At 44.6% G+C, this 21,613-nt stretch overlaps 1 protein-coding gene across 2 annotated transcripts in view; it reads right to left on the bottom strand.

Moving 5' to 3' along the window:
* CCDC9B (coiled-coil domain containing 9B) overlaps positions 1 to 21,613 on the bottom strand; it is a 44,598-nt gene that overhangs the window by 19,580 nt on the left and 3,405 nt on the right. The window contains exons 2-8 of one of the 2 annotated variants that reach the window (XM_042836803.1): positions 20,901 to 21,014; positions 19,433 to 19,537; positions 18,585 to 18,647; positions 18,050 to 18,208; positions 11,293 to 11,442; positions 3,465 to 3,539; positions 698 to 882 (exon numbers count right to left, since the gene is read on the bottom strand). In XM_042836803.1, coding sequence (XP_042692737.1) covers positions 698 to 882; positions 3,465 to 3,539; positions 11,293 to 11,442; positions 18,050 to 18,208; positions 18,585 to 18,647; positions 19,433 to 19,537; positions 20,901 to 21,014 — 851 coding nt within the window. The remainder of the gene's footprint in view (positions 1 to 697; positions 883 to 3,464; positions 3,540 to 11,292; positions 11,443 to 18,049; positions 18,209 to 18,584; positions 18,648 to 19,432; positions 19,538 to 20,900; positions 21,015 to 21,613) is intronic. The other variant, XM_042836804.1, reaches the window with a different exon arrangement.

The raw sequence follows: 21,613 nt of genomic DNA on the forward strand, positions 1-21,613 counted from the left end.
GGAGAGATGAGGCTGTGAGGCAATTCTACCCCAAAGGAGAACCTGTACACCAGCCAGGTGTAGCTCTGCCGGAAAAACACAGGTAAATGAACAGTGTTTAAAGTAGAGAAATGTCAGAGCCCATTGAGAGCTCTCCCACGCTACCCAGCATTTCTCCTGTACCATGCAAGTAGTCTTTGAAATAATCACTCCTCCCTGAGGAGGATATAAGTCTGTTTTCTCATCTTGTGATTGAAAAGGAGAAACAAAGGCTTTGAGAAAACCCTTGGATGAGCAACACAAGTTTGTCCATTCTTGTTTCAAGAAGAGCACCTGCAACCCCTGCCACTGGATCTGTCCTAGTGGGGATGGAGAAAACTCTGCAGATATAGACTTGAGCAGGGATTCATGCTTCCCTCTCCCCCTCAGTCCTCATCCTGGAAGGACCAATGGCAGAAAATCTTAGCACAAAATATCTCCTATCAGGGTAGAAGACAGAAAGTAAAGATGATAACTGCTCTGGTATCTGGTCCCATTGACAGACATGACCAGAAGAAACACAGAATGGCTTAATTTGGAAGCAGAAATGAAAATTTTGTTAGGGAAAGGCAGATTGCAGCACGGGATTCTGTAAGCAATGATCATCTGTACAAGATCTCATCACTGGCTTTACTCAGCCTTTTGCAGACAAACCACCCCAGAACACCAGAGGACCTACATGTGCTCTGACTTCTCCACATCCCAAGCCCGCCTCCACTCGCCCTTTGCATTCTTGTGCCGTGCCAGTCGCTCGAGGTCAATCTGATCTCGTTCCCTCTTCCAGCGGATGTACTCCGAGCGTTCCCGTCCACTCAAGGGGAAGCTCAGGTCTCCGGGGCACTTCTGGACTGACTTCCCACCCTCCTAGGGAGGCAAAAGAACTACTTGTTAGTAAATTGTCTGAAAAGCCTGCAGGTGATTGTTACCACTAGAGATCACCAAATCAGAGAATCATTAACGTTGGAAAAGACCTCTAAGATCATTGAGTTCAGCCACCAACCTACCACCAGCGTGGTCACCAAACCATGTCCCTAAGTGCCACATCTACCCTTTTCTTGAACACCTCCAGAGACAGTGATTCAGCCTTCCTCCAGGCAGCCTGTTCCAATGCATCCCGCTCTTTCAGGGAAGAATTTCTTCCTAATATCCAACCTGAACCTCCCCTGGCACAACTCAAGGCCATTACCTCTTGCCCTAATGCTCACTAATATCTGAAAACTTTGGAGAAAGGTGCCACCTTTGTGAAGCCATGTGTACACAGAGGGACTCTACTTTAACCATAGCCTAAGTATGCTGGTCCCATGGTTGGTAACATTTTATTGACTTTACAGAGAAAAGAACTGAGTCAGAAAGAAGTTGTACAGCTTCCTCAGTTCCACATTGTAAATCCATGGTCAAATCAGAGCTAGCAACCATTCCATCCCAGAGATATTCAACAGCAAGAAGACTGTTTGTGTTAATGCATTTCTGAACAGTTGTTCCACTTTGTCCAGACTAACATGGACAGCATTATATTCCTAAGGATTAAAATCTCACCCACTAAACCCCTGAATTTTGTCATCTGGATACATTCCTGTCGCCTTAATGAGATGGGGCTTCACTGCTATTTCCCTAAACAGAACTGCAGTGTCTCTTGGATTCCTGCAATAAGTACCCTGACTGGGGAGCAGCCACACCAGACCCAAGTTTCAATTGTAGATATTCAAAACCCAACTACATACTTTCAAAGCATACTCCTATAATTCTGTTTGCAAATGGCCACAACCTTCATCCTATTTGTAATTGCAGTCACTTTAACTGCTGGCCAGTGGCTTTCACTTACCGTGTTCCTGCTTTTTTGAAGGTTTTAAAACAAAATCTCTGTTTTCCCTTAAAAATGCTTTCTGATAAAGTCTACTTACAGCATATAGTTAGCTCCCAGTGTGCCTGCAACATTACCAAGTTTCTGGGAGGTTTAAGCTGATAAATCTGCCCACCTGAAGTTTTTAGTACACCTGAATCAGGGTTATGCCCTAAACTAGACGAGGACTGCCAGCATTCAAGATTTAAAGCTTAACAAAAAGATAGTTCAGAGCTGATGGAGCTCTGTGAAGCTCCAGCAAAATGCATGAAGGGGGAGAAATGGGTAACCCAGCCATCAAGTTAATGGATGGGGTGGAAATAGGCAACTGGCCACAGTGTGTTGTTAAGCAACGCTGTGTAGCAAATAGCTTAGTGCTGAGTCCTGGGGTGTTAATTACCAGTGGATAGTTCATTACTTCACACACGTGCCCTTCTCCACATGGGAATTAACTCCTCAGTGCTGTACTGCTGATAAAAGCAGAGCAGCGGGGAAGAGTGACTGAAAGCCCTGTTGCCAAGGAGATATACCTGCGTGGGTCGGAGTTGAGGTGGCAGTAATTGTTCCTCTGTTCCTTAGCTGGTGGGAGCTGAGGGACCTGAGACTGTCTCTCTGAGAATGGAAAGATGGGGTCTGCGGAAAGGCAGAGCAAAGCCAGGGCAACCACCAGTCCCTTGGTTTGGACAAAAGGCCCAGAGATGCTCTGGAGCCAGAAAAGCACAGCAGGTCCTGTCAAAGCAGATGCATCCATGGATGAGAGGTATGCAAGAACTAAACAGCACACCGCTGGTGAGAGCAGGGTTCACACTCCAAAGTCAGGGGATAAAGGATGTGCCCTGTATCATCACCTTGACCATTAGCAAAGAGGAAGCCAAAAACTGAGGCTGACGCCCATTCTCTCCCATAGGCAGATGCAGTGGGATCTGTGAGTCCTGCCAAGAAGTGGGAGATGGTCTCTGAGCAGGGGCTTGCCTTGCCTGGAGCACAGCTGTGCTTAGCTGGACTGTAAAGCTATTATGCTGCCCTGTTCTGCTATAGGGGGATCAGCTGGGATTAATAGTTAAGAGCCCATCTGTGTTCTCCTAATGAATCCTGTTGAGGTGGGTCTATTCAATTTGTGCTCCATTAATTAAGAACATCTGCAGGCTCAGGGGAGTCAGCATGTCCTCCAGGTTTGCATTAAACAGTCGGTAGGAAGGCCTATGCTTTAATTTACCTCCATCCTACTCAGCTTCTCTTCAAGTGAGGTTCTGCAGCTAATGAGGTCTGAGACTTTCAGGACATAGGGAGAGGAAATGATTAGGACTGTGCTTTTGCACGTGGGTATATGTGCTTCCCTATATTCCCACTTCTGTGCTAGGGATATAAATAGTCGTGACAAGTTGTGATGAGCAAGTCCCTGCTGCTCTGAGACTGGCTGTCTAGCTTCAGATGTGTTAGCTGTTCAGCAAAGCTTTGGAGGAGGAAAGGAATGAGCAGTGGGGATCACATCAGACCATATTGCTATTTGTTTTAGCACTGAAGTAATTTACTGACAGGGAGGCACATTCTGCTGGTTCCCTTTTCCAAAACAAGCGTCCTTCAAAAGACATTGGATAGCACTCACCTTACGGCTGTGCTCACTTTCAGGGCCTCTGTCGCTGTCTGATCTCCTCTTCTCCACTGCTCTCCTCTCCTCTATCTGCAAGAGCACAGACACAGGAATTACCACAGGATAAAGCAAGGACTCCTGGCTGGGGGTGCATTTGCAAACCCTCTGCTCATTGTGACATGTAAGAGCTGCCCTAGAAAGATCAGAAAAAAAGAGAAGAGGTTGGTCCCTGGGATCCTTACTCAAGCTAAAATGAAAAAGGAAAAAAAAAGTTGGAAAGTAAGGGATGTAAGAGGAAGAGAAAGAAGAAGGGATGAATTCCTATAGGTCACTCATTCTCCCAAGCCAGTGGGAGAGAAGTAACCTATATGGTCATAGCTCTTCTAAAGCAGACAAAGTTTTAGGTACCCTTATAGATTTGGATTGGCACAGATGCAGCTGTGGTCAAGGGCAGGGTGGAGTCATAGTGGGTCTTAGGAAAACACACTGCAGAGCATAAGAAAGATTTTCTAAGAATAGCCTTCTGCTCTGCTTAAACAATAGTTAGGGTGCCACCTCACTGGAAGAGGTTTCTGCTCCCATCCAGATGCTGCAGAAGCAAAGATATTGCAGCAAGGCAGCTGCCAAGTGCCACACCATTTGTCACAGAAGCTTCCCTCCTATCTGGTAACTATACACGGCAGCCCTGGGGCTGCCAGCTCATGCAGCTCTTTGCCCATCAGAGCTGAGGCATCCTCAGATTCCCTTCCCTGCTGAACTCTGTGGGACTGGGCTATGTGTGGGGCTGAGATTATCATGCTGCCATTTTGCACAGCCAGGCAAAACTGAAAAACAAAGAGGGAAGTCACAGCACAAACTGCCAGATCAGCCTTTCGAGAAAGTATCAGCGCTATGAAGGCCAACCCAGGCTGGAAACAAACTTATAATCCAATTGTTTATCACCACTAGCTTTAGTCTGGCGTGATAGGGCTGAATGCTGGAAACTTGGATTTCCACATTTCTACAGAGCCCCCTAAAGCAATTAATTCTACTGCTCACACATATGCTGTGGGATCAGGCCGGGAAGGAGCTAGGGTACAGATGAACTGTCAACAGCAGCAGGCAGTCTTTTTTGGGGGTTGTGTATGTGGGAAGTGTGACCTTATAGCCAGCGCTATAATTGAGACATTGCATTTATAGAGAGATTAAAGCAGAAGAAACCTGGAAATTTAGCTTATTTGAGGAGGCTGGCTGGAGAGCAAGATGTAGATGGATATTTAGCCTTTGAAGCAGCTGAAAAAGAAATGAGGCATTTCATCAGCTGGAGCCCCTCTGTCCCTGGGGGAAGCAGGAGGACTGGGAGAAGAGATGGGAGAGAAGGAGCACTGATTGCCTTGGAAATGCCAAAGACAGCTCACTGAGAAACTGAGGCAGGGTCCTGCATGGATGTGATTATTGTTTCATCTGTGTCTGCATATTTCTCATGCAAGCTCACACAGAAATTGATTCGGTTTGGAGCTTTTACAATGCCTGATTGTGTCCCCAAAGACGGGAAGCGGAAAGCCAGAGCATCCGCACAGCTGGAGTGCTGAGCCAGGGTTTGTGCAGGCTATGGGGGGAGCAGTGTGCTTCTGCCTGTCTGCAGCCTAGTGCAGTTTGACTTCAGCTCTGGCTCTGCCAAGCAGAAATGAAGAGCAAGCCTGCGCCCAGGAAATGTGCTGGAAAATGGAAAATGTGCTGCAGTTCATGAGAAGCAGGAAGACACAGCTGCTGCGTGGCTGGCCAAGCTGGAGGCTGTCCCATTTTGGGCACCACAAATCGTTCTGTTCCAGGGACAGTGTGCAACTCTCCATCCTTTTATACCTCCCTCTGCTCAAAGCTGGGCTGCCTTGTTCCTTAGCTGGTTTCTATTTTTGCTTCTCAAAGGACGCTGTGGAAAACAGAAACAAAAATTTCTGGTTCACTTCTACCAGAAAAGCAGGACTGAACTGTGCAGGTCAGAAAACACACTGAGCTTGGGTTTTGCACTGGCTCAGGAGCAGATTTTTGCATTTACTCCATGCTGCCCCAAAGCCACTGTTAGCCTTTTATGACACACCCAGGCCACAGAGAAACAAAACATGTTTTTCTCCTCCTTCCTCTTCTCCGCCCCCAAAATTATGAAATATGACAATGACATTATCGACTCCTCGTTTAACTGTTCCGGCCCAGCAGGGGAGGAGATGTGAGGAGAAAACAAATGCCCAAAGCAGAGAAGATTACATTTACTTATCCCAAGGTTTACACCAGGATTTCTAAATTCGTTAGCCCCAGGATGGTGGAGGGGGCTTGGAGCTCACATCCCTCACTGGGCAGGATTTTCAAACCTAGCTCAGCACATGAGAGGATTTTCTTTTTTCCAGCTCATTTGAAAAATCTGCCTACTAACTGTGAGGTCTGTAGGGAGCTGAAGATTTCCCAGTCACCCTTCCTGCCTGTCCCTGCCTCTCATCTGCAGTGTAAAAGCATTTATCCTGCAGCAGGTTTGGTGAGCAAGCACGGGGTCAGGCTCACCTGCTTAAGTCCTGAAAACAGCTCTTGTGTTTCTTGATTACAGTCATTTTTGATATGTCATCACGGAAAACTGTTACTAAAAGGACAATTTAAAAGGCCTGAAACTATAACGACTAGATGATTTTCAACCTGCTAATTAACCATCGTGTTTCACTGGTCTTGTGCTGCTACCTTGCAGCTCTAATGTACTAATTATCATGAAACACTGATGGAGCATGGAACAGCTTTTGGGAAAACTGGGGCTAAACACTGGGCCATTATTCTTGGTCCTCTGCGCAGAAAGATCCTGAAGTTGGCAGACTTAGGGGGAGCCAGGGAGAGGTGGGAAGAGAAGCTTCAGTTGTGTGATCTCTAAGCCAGCAGCAGAACTGCAAGCCATGAAGCTGTATCAGTAGAGCGATGTGCTCAGGCTGATTTGTTCTGCAAAGAGACAGGATGACTTGGTCCCCAGAGACATGTGATAACACAACTATCCTACCTGTATATAGTAGGGTAAGAAAAAAATAGGGCTCAAAATGGCAGAATAATATACTCAGAATTGAGGCTGTTTTGGAAGAGAAAATCATGAAAACAGCTCTTTTTTTTTTTATTATTTTTCTCATATTTCCTCTGCCACAGCTGTGATGTGGTATAGGACTGGAAATGTGGTTCTAGCTAGAAGCACCAAGGATAGCAAGAATGGGAGTATTTTGTTTGCTTGTTTTACTTTGTAATGAATTTCATCATGTATAAAAATAGAGAAGAAATATGGATAGCCTTCAAATCTTACAATACACATTTGGCAAGTGCAGGGGCTGGGTGTGACAGTGGCCAGGCCACAGAGTGTGAAGGGGAAGTGATGGATGTGATCCCCTCTCCTGGGCATCCTCAGCCTCTGCAGGAAGGAGAGCACAAACAACCCAGAATGAGCAGGGACCCAGCTGGGCACAAAGGGAGAGAGGCCAAAGGACAGACTCTGCTGGGATAATGTGGCTGAAAGCTAACCCTGAAACTCGGGTCCCAGCAAACAGCTCCTCAGATGACACTGATGCCCCATCTCATGGTAGCTGAAAAATTTGGGGGTGAAAGTGAAGTTTCTTTTGTGGATTAACAATTAATATAAGGGTAGGAAACAGTGGCAAGAAAATGTAATTTTCCACAGTAGAAGATTAGCTGGGGTGTGCCACTGGAACATGTGCTGCTCAGCATGCTCATAAATGGTCTGGAAAAGTAACTGAATAGAGAGATGACAGTTTGCTGATGGTACTAAATCATCCAGGGCGAGGAATGTAATTTGCTAGGAAAGATCTGAAAAAGATCTTTTGATATTGAATGCCTGCATCATAAAATTATAGATGAAATTAAATATCAGTAATGCAAAGTAACTCACATGGAGAAAAAAATGCTCCTTCTTGTACATATACGCACACAGTGGTGAAGTGTGAGCTATGATTACCATCCAGGAATGAAATCTTGGTGTTATTGTGACTAGCTCTCTGAAAATGTTAGCTCAATTATTCAGGGGGCAAAAAAGAAAAAAAAAAAAAAAAGAAGAAAAAGCAAAGAAAATGCAAAATTGTTAGGACAAGAATAGAGAACAAGCCAGAAACATTGCTGCATAACTGAGTACATTCACAATGAGCTCACAGTTTGAATACCACATACAGTTCCGGTCCTCTTGCATTAAAAGAATACAGTAAAAACTAAAAAGGTGCAAACAAGGTACAATGGGGGTGATCCAAAATACTGGACTACTTCCTCAGCAGACATGTCTAATTAGGGCTGGACTCCCACATCTGCAGAAGACATGGCAGAAGGGAGATGTGAAACAGGTCAGTGAAATCATACGTACTCTGAAAAAGAAAACAAGGGAAGAAAGACCTGTCAAAGACAAAGTTACTGCTCCTGGCAGAGAACTTGGGGGCTGGTGAGTGTAGGAGGTGAGGAACAACTGCAGACATCCCTGGTTTGCTCTTTCTGAGCCCTTGTGCTGCTGCTGCAAACACAGTGTCAGTGCATATGGTGCTTCACTAGTTCCTCTGCAGTGCTGGGGTGGCATTGGGCTGCAGAGGAGCTCTCTTCATCAGCTTTCCTGTAATGATGCTGCACTCAGCAGCTCTGTGTTGCTCACATGCCTACTGTCACCAAAGCTAGGGAGGCAAAGGAATACTAAAGCCCCCTTTATGCAAGGGGAAACTGGAGGTTTGTAGATGCCGTGATCAGCACTGGTGGGATTTGCCCTCCATTTCCAAAGTGGGTTGCTGTATTCAACATCCATGTGATGCACAGTGAGCTCTGCAGGCTAACATTATTTAATAAAGGTTTAATCCGTTTGGGTATTACTAATTCTGATCTGCTCTCTGCATTGCAGTCTTCCGGTGCCTTGTGGAGAAACTCATTGCTCTGAGGCACAGTACATGAAATCAGACTTGGCTGGTATCATTTTTTCAAGCGCTATCCTAATCAGAAAACAGAAGCACTTGTTTAAAATGCTAATCCTTAGTGCAGTTTAGGAACAGCTGAAGTGACAGAGCAGGTCAGACCAAATCTCACTTGCCACAACAAGCCCAAGCTGGCATGATGTGTGAGATGCCAATGTGACCTGTCACTTTGGGGCCCATATGCTTCTGTCACTGACCCCAGGAAAGCATTGACGAAGTGCAAATGGATGAAAGTAGCCTGTAGAGATGACTGGGAAACCCAAACACTTAGCTCTCTTTCGGCCACGTCCTTTAAGTTGAAAGGTGCCTGTGCACTGAGAGCTTTTATGCCCTGAAGTTATACATTGAAAATACTAATAAAAGGTATCTTCATTAGCTACAGAAGAGCAGGACCTGATCAGTCTAGGGAAATCACTGGAAACAAGATCTCCCGAGCTCAGCTGGACTCTGAAACATATCCATCTGCTAACAGGTATTGGAAACTAGAATTTCAAACACAAAGTTTTATGTATTTTTCTAAAGTACAAGAGGAATCCAAACAACAACAAATACTTCCAGAAAAGCCCATTTTTAAAATGGGCTCTACGAACTCCTCCATTTCCTAGCTCTGGGAACTGTGCTGTGCGGTCCCTCGTGCTTGCCCCCTGCCTGCTGTCTCAATGCATGATACCCGAAAGCACTCAGTCTTCCAGGGAGCTCTTTCCGTTCTCTGTGAGCTTCTGAGAGGCTGAGGGAGGTATGCTGCCAACCTCAGGAACAGAAAGCAGGACACAATTTTTTTTTTGTGCCAGAAAGAAGCATGATGCTATTGCTAAATGAATCTTGGCAATGGCATTGGTCCAAGACTGTTGTTGAGCCAGAATTTCTGTCCTGCCAGAAGACCAGGTGATCCAGGAAAATGGATCTTTCCTTTTATTCTAAGTAATGGGCATGCACTGCTCCTTGGTTCTGCTGTTTGATAATTAGATTTATATCAAGCCCCTGTGGGTTTCCTGTGCTCCTGACACAGAGATCCTTTTCTTGACCATCCAAAGCATGGAGGCACTGAATGTCTCTACACAATGCCTTTCCCTGCAGATGTCAACAGCTGGTAGCCTCCTTCGCAGCCCACTGTTGCTAGAAGTGTGCTGGGGATTTAATCCTACCTTCTGCCAACTGAGTGACTGTCTTTGGATTAAGGAAGAAAAAAAGGAAATACTTCAAATGAACTTTGGTATCTGAGGAGCAGCAGCATGGAGTTGTTTGCATTCCTGGGGATTATTAGGATTACATTCTAGCCCAAGCTGGTGAAGGAGACCACTGTGGCTACATACAATTGAGGAAAGGCAGGACGACAGTTACATGAGCTCCTTGTACTGCTACATGGAGGTAATTGCATTCATTGGTAATGAATTTAAATGAATGAGCTAGATGAATGGCAGCACAGTAAGACCTGAAGAGAGTAAAACTCAACCTATGCTCAATCATCAAAATCAAATCTGTCAGGCATCCTCCTTGTCCTTCTAAGTCTCAAAGCCTCAGATTCATGTAAAAAGGTGTTGGCAGACATGGCTTTAAGCTAGTGCAATTGTAGGCCTGCTCTCACACACTCTGAATCTAACCACTTTGTGATTAACACAAGGAAGGCAGCACCAAAACCACAGATTACAGAATATGCAGTCTTTCAGCCTCAAATTTCATGTTCCATAGTAAATGAGATATTACCTTTTCTGTGGCTGTCCTTTAAAAACACTTATAAAACAGAGTTCAGGATCTGAAATCGAAACTTAGGCACTTCTGTTTTCTTCTAGCACTATCCCAGCCTTGATGACCTCAGAGATAAAAAATTTAAACAAGCCCAGCAAGAGCCAAAGTGGAGAGATTTGCCATGAGCGACACAGAATTACATCTTACAGCCTGAAGGATAGCTACAGCACAGGAACAGTCAGGTCAGTCTCAGCCCATCATCATATCTAGATGTCTCCCTGATGCCCTGACTGAACCAAGTGACAGCAGCAATGTGAAGCTGTGATGAATCACTAGGCACTAGTGGTCAATATGAGATTGATGGCACTCAAAGATAGGTAGTCATGAGAAAGAAGCTCATGGTCTTTCAGAGTATAAGGAAACTCTGAGGAGGAGGAGAAGCTGAAGATTAATGTAGGCAACTAGCAAATGGGTGGCTGCTGTCCCAGAGATGGCACTTCATAGGTATCCCAATGTTCCTGGGTGTGTTTGGCAGCTACATTACGTGTTATTTTCCTTCACAGTTCTTACTGACCCTGTTTGCTGCAGGCATTCTTACTTATCTGAGCAAACTCTTGAATAGGAAAATGCCACATGCCTCTGTGTGTGTAAAGAGGAAGGTATTTGCAAGGAAGTATTTGAAATATGTTTCAAAGATCAACAAAGTTCATTCTGTTCACCCAGTAGGCTATGGCGAGGCCACAGGACTTAGGTTTAGGAGCAGATATTGCCCAGCTCTGTCAACTTTTAAGCTGTGCTGTGTGTCAAGGGGCAAGGCCTTTGACTCACAGTCTGCTGTATGGCCCTAAAAAGAAGGTGGTAGGAGAGGCAGGAGTCATTTGTGAGATTCATGTCACATATCTGGCAATGCTTTCATCAATCCTCCTAAAACAGTATATGCTATTTCTTAGGGACCCTGTGTATTTAAGAGCCTGCTAGCTGTAGCTGTGAATACAGAGAATGGAAAAAGAATTGTAGCCTTTCCTCTTTCACAGTTATCGAAACCAGAGAATTTTATATGGTAAATTCCATACTATTAACATACAGTCTCGCCCAATGTCTTTTTGTTGTGCCAGCTCCTGGATTGTCCACACGTCACTTCTCAACCAGTAGACCTGCTGGATGCCACTGACAGTTTGCAACCCAGGCATTCACAGCGTACTTACTTTTTCCTTGTTATCCATGGTGATGGCAATCTGCATTCTTCTCCCCCGGCGGAAAGCCACCAAGTGGTCTATTTCTTCTTCACTCAGGTCTGGCATCCTGCTTGGACCAGGGAAGCACTCAGTGCATTTCTCGCTGACAATTCGCTTGCCCTGGAAAAGACAGAATGAGCTTAACAACATCACCATTAGTCCTGTGCATTTCCCTTCCTGTAAACAGATTGCACAGGACCTTGGTCTGACAGAACACAAACATGAGCCAGGTTTCTTGGTTTGTAAAGCTGTCCCCAGATTCTCTAAGGGACATGTAACATTACATAGCCTTGTTTAACTGAGCGCATACCAGTAGGTAAGGTGGGATTACCCTAGTCACCCTTCACAGCATGATCGAGGATGATATTTTAACTCCAGACAGGTGAACCAGCTCCCATTTTTGTCTTTGAAACAAATATGAAATTGTCCTCTCACCAAACAACATGTCCCAGAAAAATGTGAGGCTGTGTCGGAGCAGAACCTGTAGGATGAGATGGACGGGAAATAGTGGTGTTCTCTCCACTCTTGTCTGCAAAGCATCTACTGCTCTAAAGTGCACCAATCCTTGATAATTTGTCATCTTTACCATCATTGTGCATCTGTATTTCTGGAACAATTTATTCAGCAGAAGAAAAGTTTAGAAAACAGACCTTAAATCCTCAAACGAGGGCAGTTTACCCCTTTCAGATATTACTTCCAGCTGTTCGTATCAGTTCATGTCTTTAATGCACAGATTTACATCTGGTTCTTATTTTAACTACCCTTGTAGCCAGTTGAGCCATTGCCAGTGCCCTCAGCCATCACTTCCACAAAATGAGTACATCTTTTGTGCAAAAATACGTATTTTTTCCTCATTTAAAAGTATCATCTTTTGGTTCCATTGTGTATCTTTTTGTTTATGCCTGGCAGGGAAATGCAAGACTCACTGAGTCATCTCCGTTTTTACCCCTGAGCTCTTTCTTTTCTCTTCATCGGAATGATTTCTCCGCTTGATCTTATCGGGGTTCGCCCCTTGGAAGCATCCCTCTCTAAAGGATGGTATATTTTCTTCTGATTTTCTCCCTGGACTTCTGCAAATACCAGATGCTTGATTTCAACAGATCTCAAAATCTCAAAGGATCTCAAAATCTCCTAGAAAACTGCTGTGAAACATGGGAACTCTTTGTTGCTACGAACTTGTTTTCAAAAACAAACAGAATACACTGACCTCAGATTTGTATAGAAGTCTTGGAAACATTTATGAATTTGCCATGAAATATGATTTCAAGATGTCTTGCATTAGTCTGATCTTCACTTGGCTCTGCTAGAAGTGCAGATGTTAGCATGGAGGTAGCCTTAGTGTAGACAGCCTCCATAAGCAAGACGTTTTTTATTGCTTAACCAGTCATTGCGCTTCCTAAAATGTGATACAAGTTTTGAAGGCCATGGAATATTTTCAGCATCAGACCTGCAGCCTCATGTTGATTCTGCTTTCGCATTGTGTAGTTTTGCTATCTCAGCAGAGAGTGTTCTTGAGTTAATTCAGTGCATTCAAGTGAAGGAGTGGGTCTTTGTACTGCTTTAGTTTCTGACTGCCAGAGTCCTATGGATATGCTGGCATTGTTCCCTTGAGCTCTGGTCTCAGGTTCTAGCTGTAGGTTCTAGCAAGTTTTGCTGTGCTTAGTAGCACTCTAGCTATTTCTGCTTTTCTTGAAATAACTGAAGTCATGGCTTGTGTCCAAAGGATCTGCTACGAATCTGCTCAATGCACTTCTAGTATTTGTGCGTTGTTCTCCATGTTTGTGTCAGTGCAGCCTCCTCTTTTGACAGCTGCCATTAACTGAGTAGACGTCCATGAGCTACTCCCAGAGATGCCAGAATTCATTTCTTGAGAGAGTAAAATTTGATAATCAAGAAAACAGGCAATCTTTTAAATATAGAGCACAACTGTCCTACCATCTACCGTGGTTAGGCAGCCATCAGTGATCAGAGGATGTTGGTTTTTATGAGCCTGAGAGCAGTGATGAAGGCAAGCAGCAGACTAGAGACTATGGGCTTCAGGAGAGCAGGTTTTGGCTTGTTTGGCTAGCTGGTACACAGGATCCTGAGGAAACAGTCTTGAAGGAGAAAGGAGCCCAAGAGACCTGACTGGTTTTCATAGACAAAGCTCAAGAATATAATTAAGGACTTCCTGTTGTGCAAGAAAACGCAGGTGTGGTAAGACACAAGAAGGGAGTTCCTGCTTGAACTTAAATGTGCAAAGGGAATATGTAGGAGGTGAGAAGGGACAGGCTCCCAAAGAAGAATGTTTTAGCAGCGCTTGGGGATGCAGGGATGGGGTTAGGAAAGCCAAAGTTCAGCTGGGACTGAAGCCAGTGAGAGACGAGTCAGCAAGAAGGACTTCTGTACAGCAGCAAAGAAAAATGTTGGCCTGGGATGCAAAATGTGGAGAGCAACTTAGTGCCACAGAAGTGAAAAAAGTATCTAGGCCTTCTTCGCCTTAGTCTGTTGGAAAGATTTGCCAGACTTCTCTCAGATATACTCAAAGGGCAAGGTGCAATGAACCTGGTGTATGAAGCCTGCTTTGGCAGGGGGGGTTGGTCTACATTATCTCTAGAGTTCTCTTCCAACCCCTACAGTTCTGTGATTCTAAAGGCTAAGACTCAGTTCTTATCTTGTGATAAACAAGGGAAAAAGAAGTTTTATTTAACTCTTCCTTTACAGACTACGTAAACAGTTATCTCTTACTCAATAGCTTGCCAAGATATGCTAACAAAATGTGTCTTCCAGATACATGAACAAACATTTCCCATTGCAATGAAAAGGAAGTGAAAAACAAAATCTTGATAGCTGCTCTGAAAACCTAAGCATTCCTACTGAAACATGATCCCACAGCTAGTGAGGATAGAAGTAGAAAACATCATTGTGTGTGCTTCACAATTCCCCTTTATAAGGGAAACTGAACAGTTTCTTATGCCTTGAGACATGGAAGAAAAGTGCTTAGCAGCTTTTTGAGGCCCCCTACATATTACTGGTCCACAACTTAACCACAGCAATGCCAGTGGAGTCACAAAAGGGATGAAATCAGCCATCCCTGCTATGGGAATATGTGTGTGCAAGACAGATTTATCTGTTTTCTCCTCCCCCAGCACCTTGTCTTCTTCTTAAAACCTGTTCCACACTTATGTTTGTTGGGAGGAGGAGTCCATACAGAAATCTGGGCAACTGCCTGAGGCAATCTGTAAAAAAATTTTCTGTGAAAGAATCTCTTTTTCTCAGCTTCTGCCTCCCTGGCATCAATCCTCAAGCCAAGGAAGCTGCCCACTGCTACTAAGGAACTTTGCAGACCAAGCAATGCACTGCTGCTTTCTCAGTAGGCAAAGATGGCATTCTCCCACTATAATAGCAAAGCTCTTGGGAATCACAGGAATTACTCAGTTTAGACCTTCAGAATAAGGCTGAATCCTGAATGACTAATGTATCCGGGGAAGAGCTGAGAGCTGCTGGGAACCTCTGAAGGCAGCAGGATACATGACGCCTTGCAGAACAAGCACTGAACTGCTTGCTGTCCTGCCTCCCTGCCCTAGTTCTAGCATGATTCAGAGGCTGCAAATATAGTCTGACTTTGCTTTGGAACCTCTGAATTGCTCAAGCCTGGTAGTTGCTTTGGTGTTGAAGCGGTACATTACTTCGTTATTCCCAAGAAATATCCTTGCTCCAGGTATAATCCTGTGTTTCCTGGGACATTCAAAATAATACATCTTCCCTCCTTCAAACCCTGAGCAGAAATATACAGTAATATCAGATTGTACTGGTGAGGTTAATTAATGAACTGGAGATCTGTGCTGTCCTGTCCTAAATAAAGAATCAAAATGAGATGTTTAGCATACTAGTTAATGTTTTTTATGTTAAGAAAGTAAATCCAAGCAGAATAATAGCAAGCTCAAGCATTAGTTCTAGCCACACTCAAGAGCTCTTTTAGGTATTCAGGTGGCAATGATCTGTCCTTTGAACAAATAACATGGTCACAAATAACTCTTCCCAGGGATACTGAGCACTAGGTGGGTATGGTTGAAAGCTGGCTTTGCCACCTGCTACCTGGGAAAGTCCTTCCTGAGGATGGATACAGGCCAGGAGCATGGACAACAACAAAGCCTCTGCCCAAAAACCTAAAAAAAAAACAGTGCAGAGGAGCTTGTATCCAAATTCTGTGGATGAGACTGATGCTCCAAAGTGTGTTACTGGATTTACAGGTCATTAGATAATAAAAATCACAGTAGGAAAGTTGGCATGTTGGCAGAGCCATTAAACCCCGCAGTTTATTGAGCAGATGGCAGAGAAGCCTGAGAGGCTCATACAAGAAATACCTATTTAGCAGATCTGTGATAGCTGGGCATAAACAGGAGTGGGAGACCACTGGCTTTTCTAGAAAATATCTTTTCCTCCTCCCTCTACATGTTATTTTTAGCTAAGATGGGTTGCCTGAAGGCACATTCTGCTTAACATGCCAACACATTTTTTGCTTGTTCACTATTTTAAGAATACCAGTGGTTTCCTAGATTACTTGTACCACATTGGGAAATCTTGGCAGTCAGTGGGCTAGCTCCCAGCGCGAGGGATGTCAGATGAGGAAAGAGAACATGCAGAGCCAATGGGAACAAAGAGAGGGGCCCAAATGGAAAGCAGTGGTTGTTCAGTGTAATTGAAACTGTGATTTGAGAAGTGCCCCTCTTGTGACAGAGGCATGCAAAGGTAGATTGCAAAGGTAGTGTTAAAAATGCCCATCTGAAGGGCTGTCAGGAAAAAGAATATATAGGAAATACAGGGGTCTGTATTTCCAGAAGAAAAATCTCAGAGGTCTATTCATTGGCTATGCTGAAAAACACTGGTGCAGAGTTTAAGGTAGCAAAATGATATAGCTGCCAGTGTTCTATGCTAATATAAATCCCCATCTAAGACTTGAGTTCTGAGCTGTAGATTAGGAAAGGGCTCCAGGGGACTTAGGCTGTCTGCGAGAGCCTTTCACTCTGCAAATGTAATTGCTTCAAATATAAGTCATTCCCTCCCTGCCTCCTCAGTTACATGGCTATGAGAAACCTTGGAGTAAACTCTCAAATATTTCACTGATAAATTCACTTGGTAATGAAGGTGGTTAGATGTCTATGTACCCTCTATCCTTAGGAAAAAAAAAAAAAGAGCATTTCTTTTATATCAGAAGGTGGTTTGGTTCTTACGGAATGTGATTTTCTTTGAAAGGGACGTTCACACTACTGGTTATCTATCTGGAATGAAGGAAATGACAGACTTCATTCTTTTTCTCCTGAAAATTCATTATGAAAGGTACATTATTTCCAGAATGATTCAGTTCCTTCAAGGTAACATATAATGACTTTGTAATGGCGCAGTGCTTGTGGCCTATTTCTTCATGGAAAGAAATGGTAGCTAGGTCAGGGAGAAACAAGGCACACAATTGGAAAAATATTTTCAAGCTGCTTCAGATGGAGTAAATGGCTCTCTTCCTTTTGTTTACAGCCAAGGTTTTCAGCACTCCTACCCTAAACCTCCCGGGCAGCAGGAAGGGTGAGGTTTCACTTTATTACCCTGGGAAATGTCTTTGGCTTGGACCTCCCTTCAAAAAAGCCCTCTCTGATTCTCTGGGCCAAGCATGTTGCTGTGCCTAAAAGAGGCTCCAGGGGAGCAACATTTGCTGCCACTGTTTCCTTTTCACTGTGCTGCTGTGAAAAGGAATGGGCTGATCTCATCCATTCTGGTATGGATGGCCGAGGATTGATATCTCCTTCACACCAACACAGTCCTCAAAAAAGGGCGTTGCGTCTCCAGGTATCTCACTGGTATCTTCTTATTGCTAATCAAGAAAAGGATAACACTGCTTCTTGTACTCTTTTGGGACTTATTAAATGGTGTGAAGAAGTTCCAATCGCAGCAATAATCTCCCTCCAGAGACTCACTAAGTAGAGAGCTTCCCTGTGCTCCCACATGCGTGTATCTGTGCATGCAGATAATACAAATTTCCAATTACTGTGGCATTTCTGATCCTTGTTTCTATTTATCAGTGGCCAAACGCAATAACTCCAGCAAGAACATGGTAACTCCTCTAGGATATTCCAGAGGTGAAGCAAATAAAAGTGTAAAGCTCACACAGGCACTTACTTCCTTGGACATGCTTTCAATACTAACTGCCAGACTTTTACAAAATCCTTCCTGGCAAAACTGATAGGCCGCCAGGATCCTTTGATTGAAAAAATGGGTTATCATTTTCAATTTTTCCAATTTTGCTGTTTCACAAAATTTTTAATTCTGGTTTTTATTCTGCATTTAAAATTTTCTGAGATAGAGCAACGGGGAGAAATTATGTTGTTGTCCCCTTTCCAGGCACAGTGATAGAGTTAAGCCAGTGGGATGCTGGTGACCCAAGTGAGCAATGCTCTCTCAGAAAGGTCTGTGCATGGCTGGGTGGAACCACTGGGAGGTTTAGCAAGGCCTAGGGGCTGATTCCAGTGAATTGGACATGGAGAGGAAAACAAAGCATGGCAACTCGAGGTGAAGACTGAGGCTGTGCTGAGGGAGCAAGAAATGAGAGGAAAGGAGTGAGAAGGGAACTCTTCCCTTCAGAGATAAGGCACTGGGAGACACGCTGAGCAGAAAGCTCAGATGAGGAAGAACAGAAGCCCCTTTAGGGCTTGGAGACAGAGACTTTAGTGTAAGAGGAATCCTCTTCCTTGCTCACCTTAGCTTTGTTGTCCATGGTAACAGCCAGCTGCATCCTCTTCCCCATTCTGAATGTGAACATATGATCTGCTTCCTCCTCCTCCTCTTCGTCACTGCCAAAGCCAAATCCAGTGCTCACAGGGCAGGGGCTCTTTTTCTCACTCACCACCCTTTTGTCCTGGAAAATGAAGCACTTCTGTTACCAAATCTAAGCCTCTCAGCTCACCAGTGCACTCCCCTTCCCCAAACACACCTGCACATAAGCAGGGCAGACCAGTTATGGAGTGGTAGGCCTTGCCCTGGGAAAGCTTTCTGTTCATGGCACTGTGCTGTGACATTCCTGCAGGACAAGGGGCTCATTGTCTGCTCAGCAGCAAAACCCACAATTACAGTGGGTATGGAAAATCCTTTGCACTTACAAATCTGACATTTCAGATTAAAGTGCCAGAGTTTTATCGCTTTCTGCAGCAGTCTGAGTTAGACCAGAAAAGTCTAAGTCCTGATGGAGATTGCCTGGGAAGCCAAGAGGATGGCTCCCGAGGGTCAGTGCTCACCATCGAGAGGGCTTGGCTATCTTGTCCATAGTGTTCAGTCTGGGTAATTGCATCTTTCAGGTCCTGTATGAGAGAAAAATGTGTGCAACAGAGCACCTCCAGAGAAAAGCAAGGGCCGGGGCATGACAACGTAAGCAAGGCACTAGCTTGGATCTAACAATCCAAGAGTGTCGATGGTGCAGAATGAGGGTGGGCCAGCTCAGTCTGGTTTTGGGCTTCCCGCAGGGGCTAACACAGGACTGGCCTGGTGATTTAGCAGATCGCACACCGCCAGGAGGGGAGGATAAGGTTTGTCACATACAGATTTAATGCAGTCAGAAAGGATGCCTGGGACTTGTAGCATTTGCCTCAAAACCCCTATGTAACCACGGCCTATTTAATTGCAAGTACAAAGCCTAAGAAGATCGTGATTTCAACCAGCCTGTGGTTATCTTCAAATGTATTCCTGATATCTCCAATGTGTATGTGGCACATACACATCTTACATGTTCTGCGGCACATACGCATCTTACATGTTCTGCCTATATATATATATATAGCAACAGTGTTCACACCTGGGAATCATCCAGGGCCAAATGTAACTGTTCACTTACTCACTTATTTGCATGCTTGCTCATTCTGAATGCTTGGGTACAGGTGCCTGGGCAAGGCTGGAAATGAGTGGATCAGCAAACACTTGGGGCATTTTGAGCTTTTATGCCCTTATAGGAATGTTTAGGAGCTACGTTCCATGCCTGAAAGAGTTTTGCTCTGGAAGCTGTCTCCTTCAGCAACGCCACTTGTGAAGCTCATGGAGGCAGGACCGAAGCTTGTGGTGGCTTGTGGTGAAGAGGCATTCACTCACTTACATTGTGAGCTTTGGTGATGGTAATAGTGAGTCCATCTTGCTTGGGTTTCCTGGAGGTAACAGCCATTCCCTCCTGCTCAGCTCGTTTCTTGTCCTCTTCTATTTCCTGAAAAAGATATATCCTTGTTATAGGCCTGTAGCTGGCTGTGCACAGATTTTGTAAAGTTCCTGTTTAGAATTTTTCCTAAATGGACACAGCTCCAGCTCTGAAAGAAAGTAGATCAACTTGTGATCCATCAGTGTGCCCTTGGAATGGGTGACTGGCAGCTGGGACATGTGAAGAGCCTGGAACACACCTGGCCTGCAGAAAGGGAAGGCTCTGCACAGAAGCCAGGGTCTCTGTGCCAGACTGGGGTCATCATCTCTGGCCAATGACCTGCTCTGGCATCTCTGGCTGTGATCTACTTATCTATTAGGCAACTTCTTCTCGAAGCCAAGTAGTGGTAGGTAGGAAAGTAACATTTAATATGAAAGTGAGAGTTCCTCTCCCCTAAGTGCCTGACACATTCAACTCATTCCATAGATTTTCACTAGATACCATTATTTTTTGCTATGATCAAAAAATGTTCAGAATGGCTCTTCTGGTATCAAAGGAAATAAGTCTTTTAAGCAAGATCCAGCCTCGAGCACCACTGAACATTCTGGCTCTTGGTCCAAGACATAAAACATGCTTTTTGCCATTCTCAAGACTACCCATCCAGCCAGCAAATATTAAGCAGCCCCCAGAGCCAAGTGGCGATTGGAAAAGCCAGGAGAATATTCCAGGCAAGCCAGGAGGGGGGATCCTTCTTCCAGTAGCACGCTCAGGCTGTTCAAGTCTGCACTGCTGTATGCAGACACTCATGGAGAAGGGTTAGCAAACGTAAAGAGAGCTCCAAGTTACCGCAATGTCACCCTGAACAGTTCTTACAAGCTGGGCTGGATATCTTTTGCAGGTCACTGGGTAGACTCTCTTGGCCAAAGCCAATCAATCCAGGAACAGAAAAAGGAGGTGTTTTTCTCTCCTGTGAGCTTCACAGAAACACTGGGACTGGCCTGAGACAAGCTTCAGTCCATACAAGTACCCCGGACTGGGTGAGGACAGCAAGAGGGAAGACAAAGGCTCTCAAATGTGTAAGGGATGCAACCTTCTGTTCATCCAGGAGAATAAGCATGAGGCACAGGGAAGGACAGAAGGGGAAGAAGACAGTGTGTATGAGACGAAGAGATGGGAAAGCTGTGATGCAGATGGAAGAAGAGAGTAGGGCGAGAAGAAATGCTGCAGCAGAAAGGGAAGCATCAGTGAGCCTGGCTTCTAATCTGAGGAGCTATAGCAAAGAACAGAGTTTGGCTGACCTTCCCCAAACACTTTCCTATGTAATAGTGTTATCTAACAAAGTCATCCCTCCATTGCTGACTATCTTCTTCATGCTATGAGTTGTGAGGACTCTAAAACAGAGCTGAGGAAGATAAGAATCAAGCAGTCTTACCTGGTATCTTCGTATAAGCGCTTCATTCTTCTTCCGTAGAGCCAGGATTTTCTTATCAAGTTCAACATCTTTCTGTTCTTTCTTCCTTAGCACAGCATCATCCACAGTGGCATCCTGAAAACATAAAGAGCAAAGCTATTCTTGGTGATCACACTGACAGGACACAAACCGGATGCTTCTGCTTAAATAGCGGGGGGAGGTTGAATGGTCTTTTCCTACCATTTCCTCCTTTAGACCTCCATCTAAAAGCACACTGCATCTTGTAAATTGAATTCTTCCTGACAGAACTGACCTTTTCTACTTTAACATTTTTTTTTGTTCCGCACTGAGGTAACTGGAGTGAAAAAGCAATGCCCCACACTGATGGCTGCCAGTAACTCCAGAGTTACCACGCCACTTAATACACAAAGTAAATGACACCTCTGCCTGCTCTCAGTTCAGATGCTCTCAGGCACACCCAGGGTACCCCATTTACATTCAGACAGCATCTTGGTTATCACAGGGGATAAGAAATCAGATTTTAGAATTTTAGTGACAGCAGCATCTAGTGAAAATTAATGCTGATGGGTATCAACACACTGCAGCAAGGTGATCCATATTGTCTAGACTCTGCCTGCTGTTTACACGAAGAGCAAGGTGGAAAGTCTGAGATCTCCAAGGCACTACAGGTTTATTTTTAAACAGTGTTTTTGTACTCTCCTTATCAGCATGGC

The sequence above is a fragment of the Centrocercus urophasianus genome, unplaced genomic scaffold (assembly GCF_019232065.1).
Source record: "Centrocercus urophasianus isolate 14NV4802_14NV808 unplaced genomic scaffold, USGS_Curo_1.0 seq_63, whole genome shotgun sequence".
In the NCBI taxonomy this organism is placed as follows: Eukaryota; Metazoa; Chordata; class Aves; order Galliformes; family Phasianidae; genus Centrocercus; species Centrocercus urophasianus.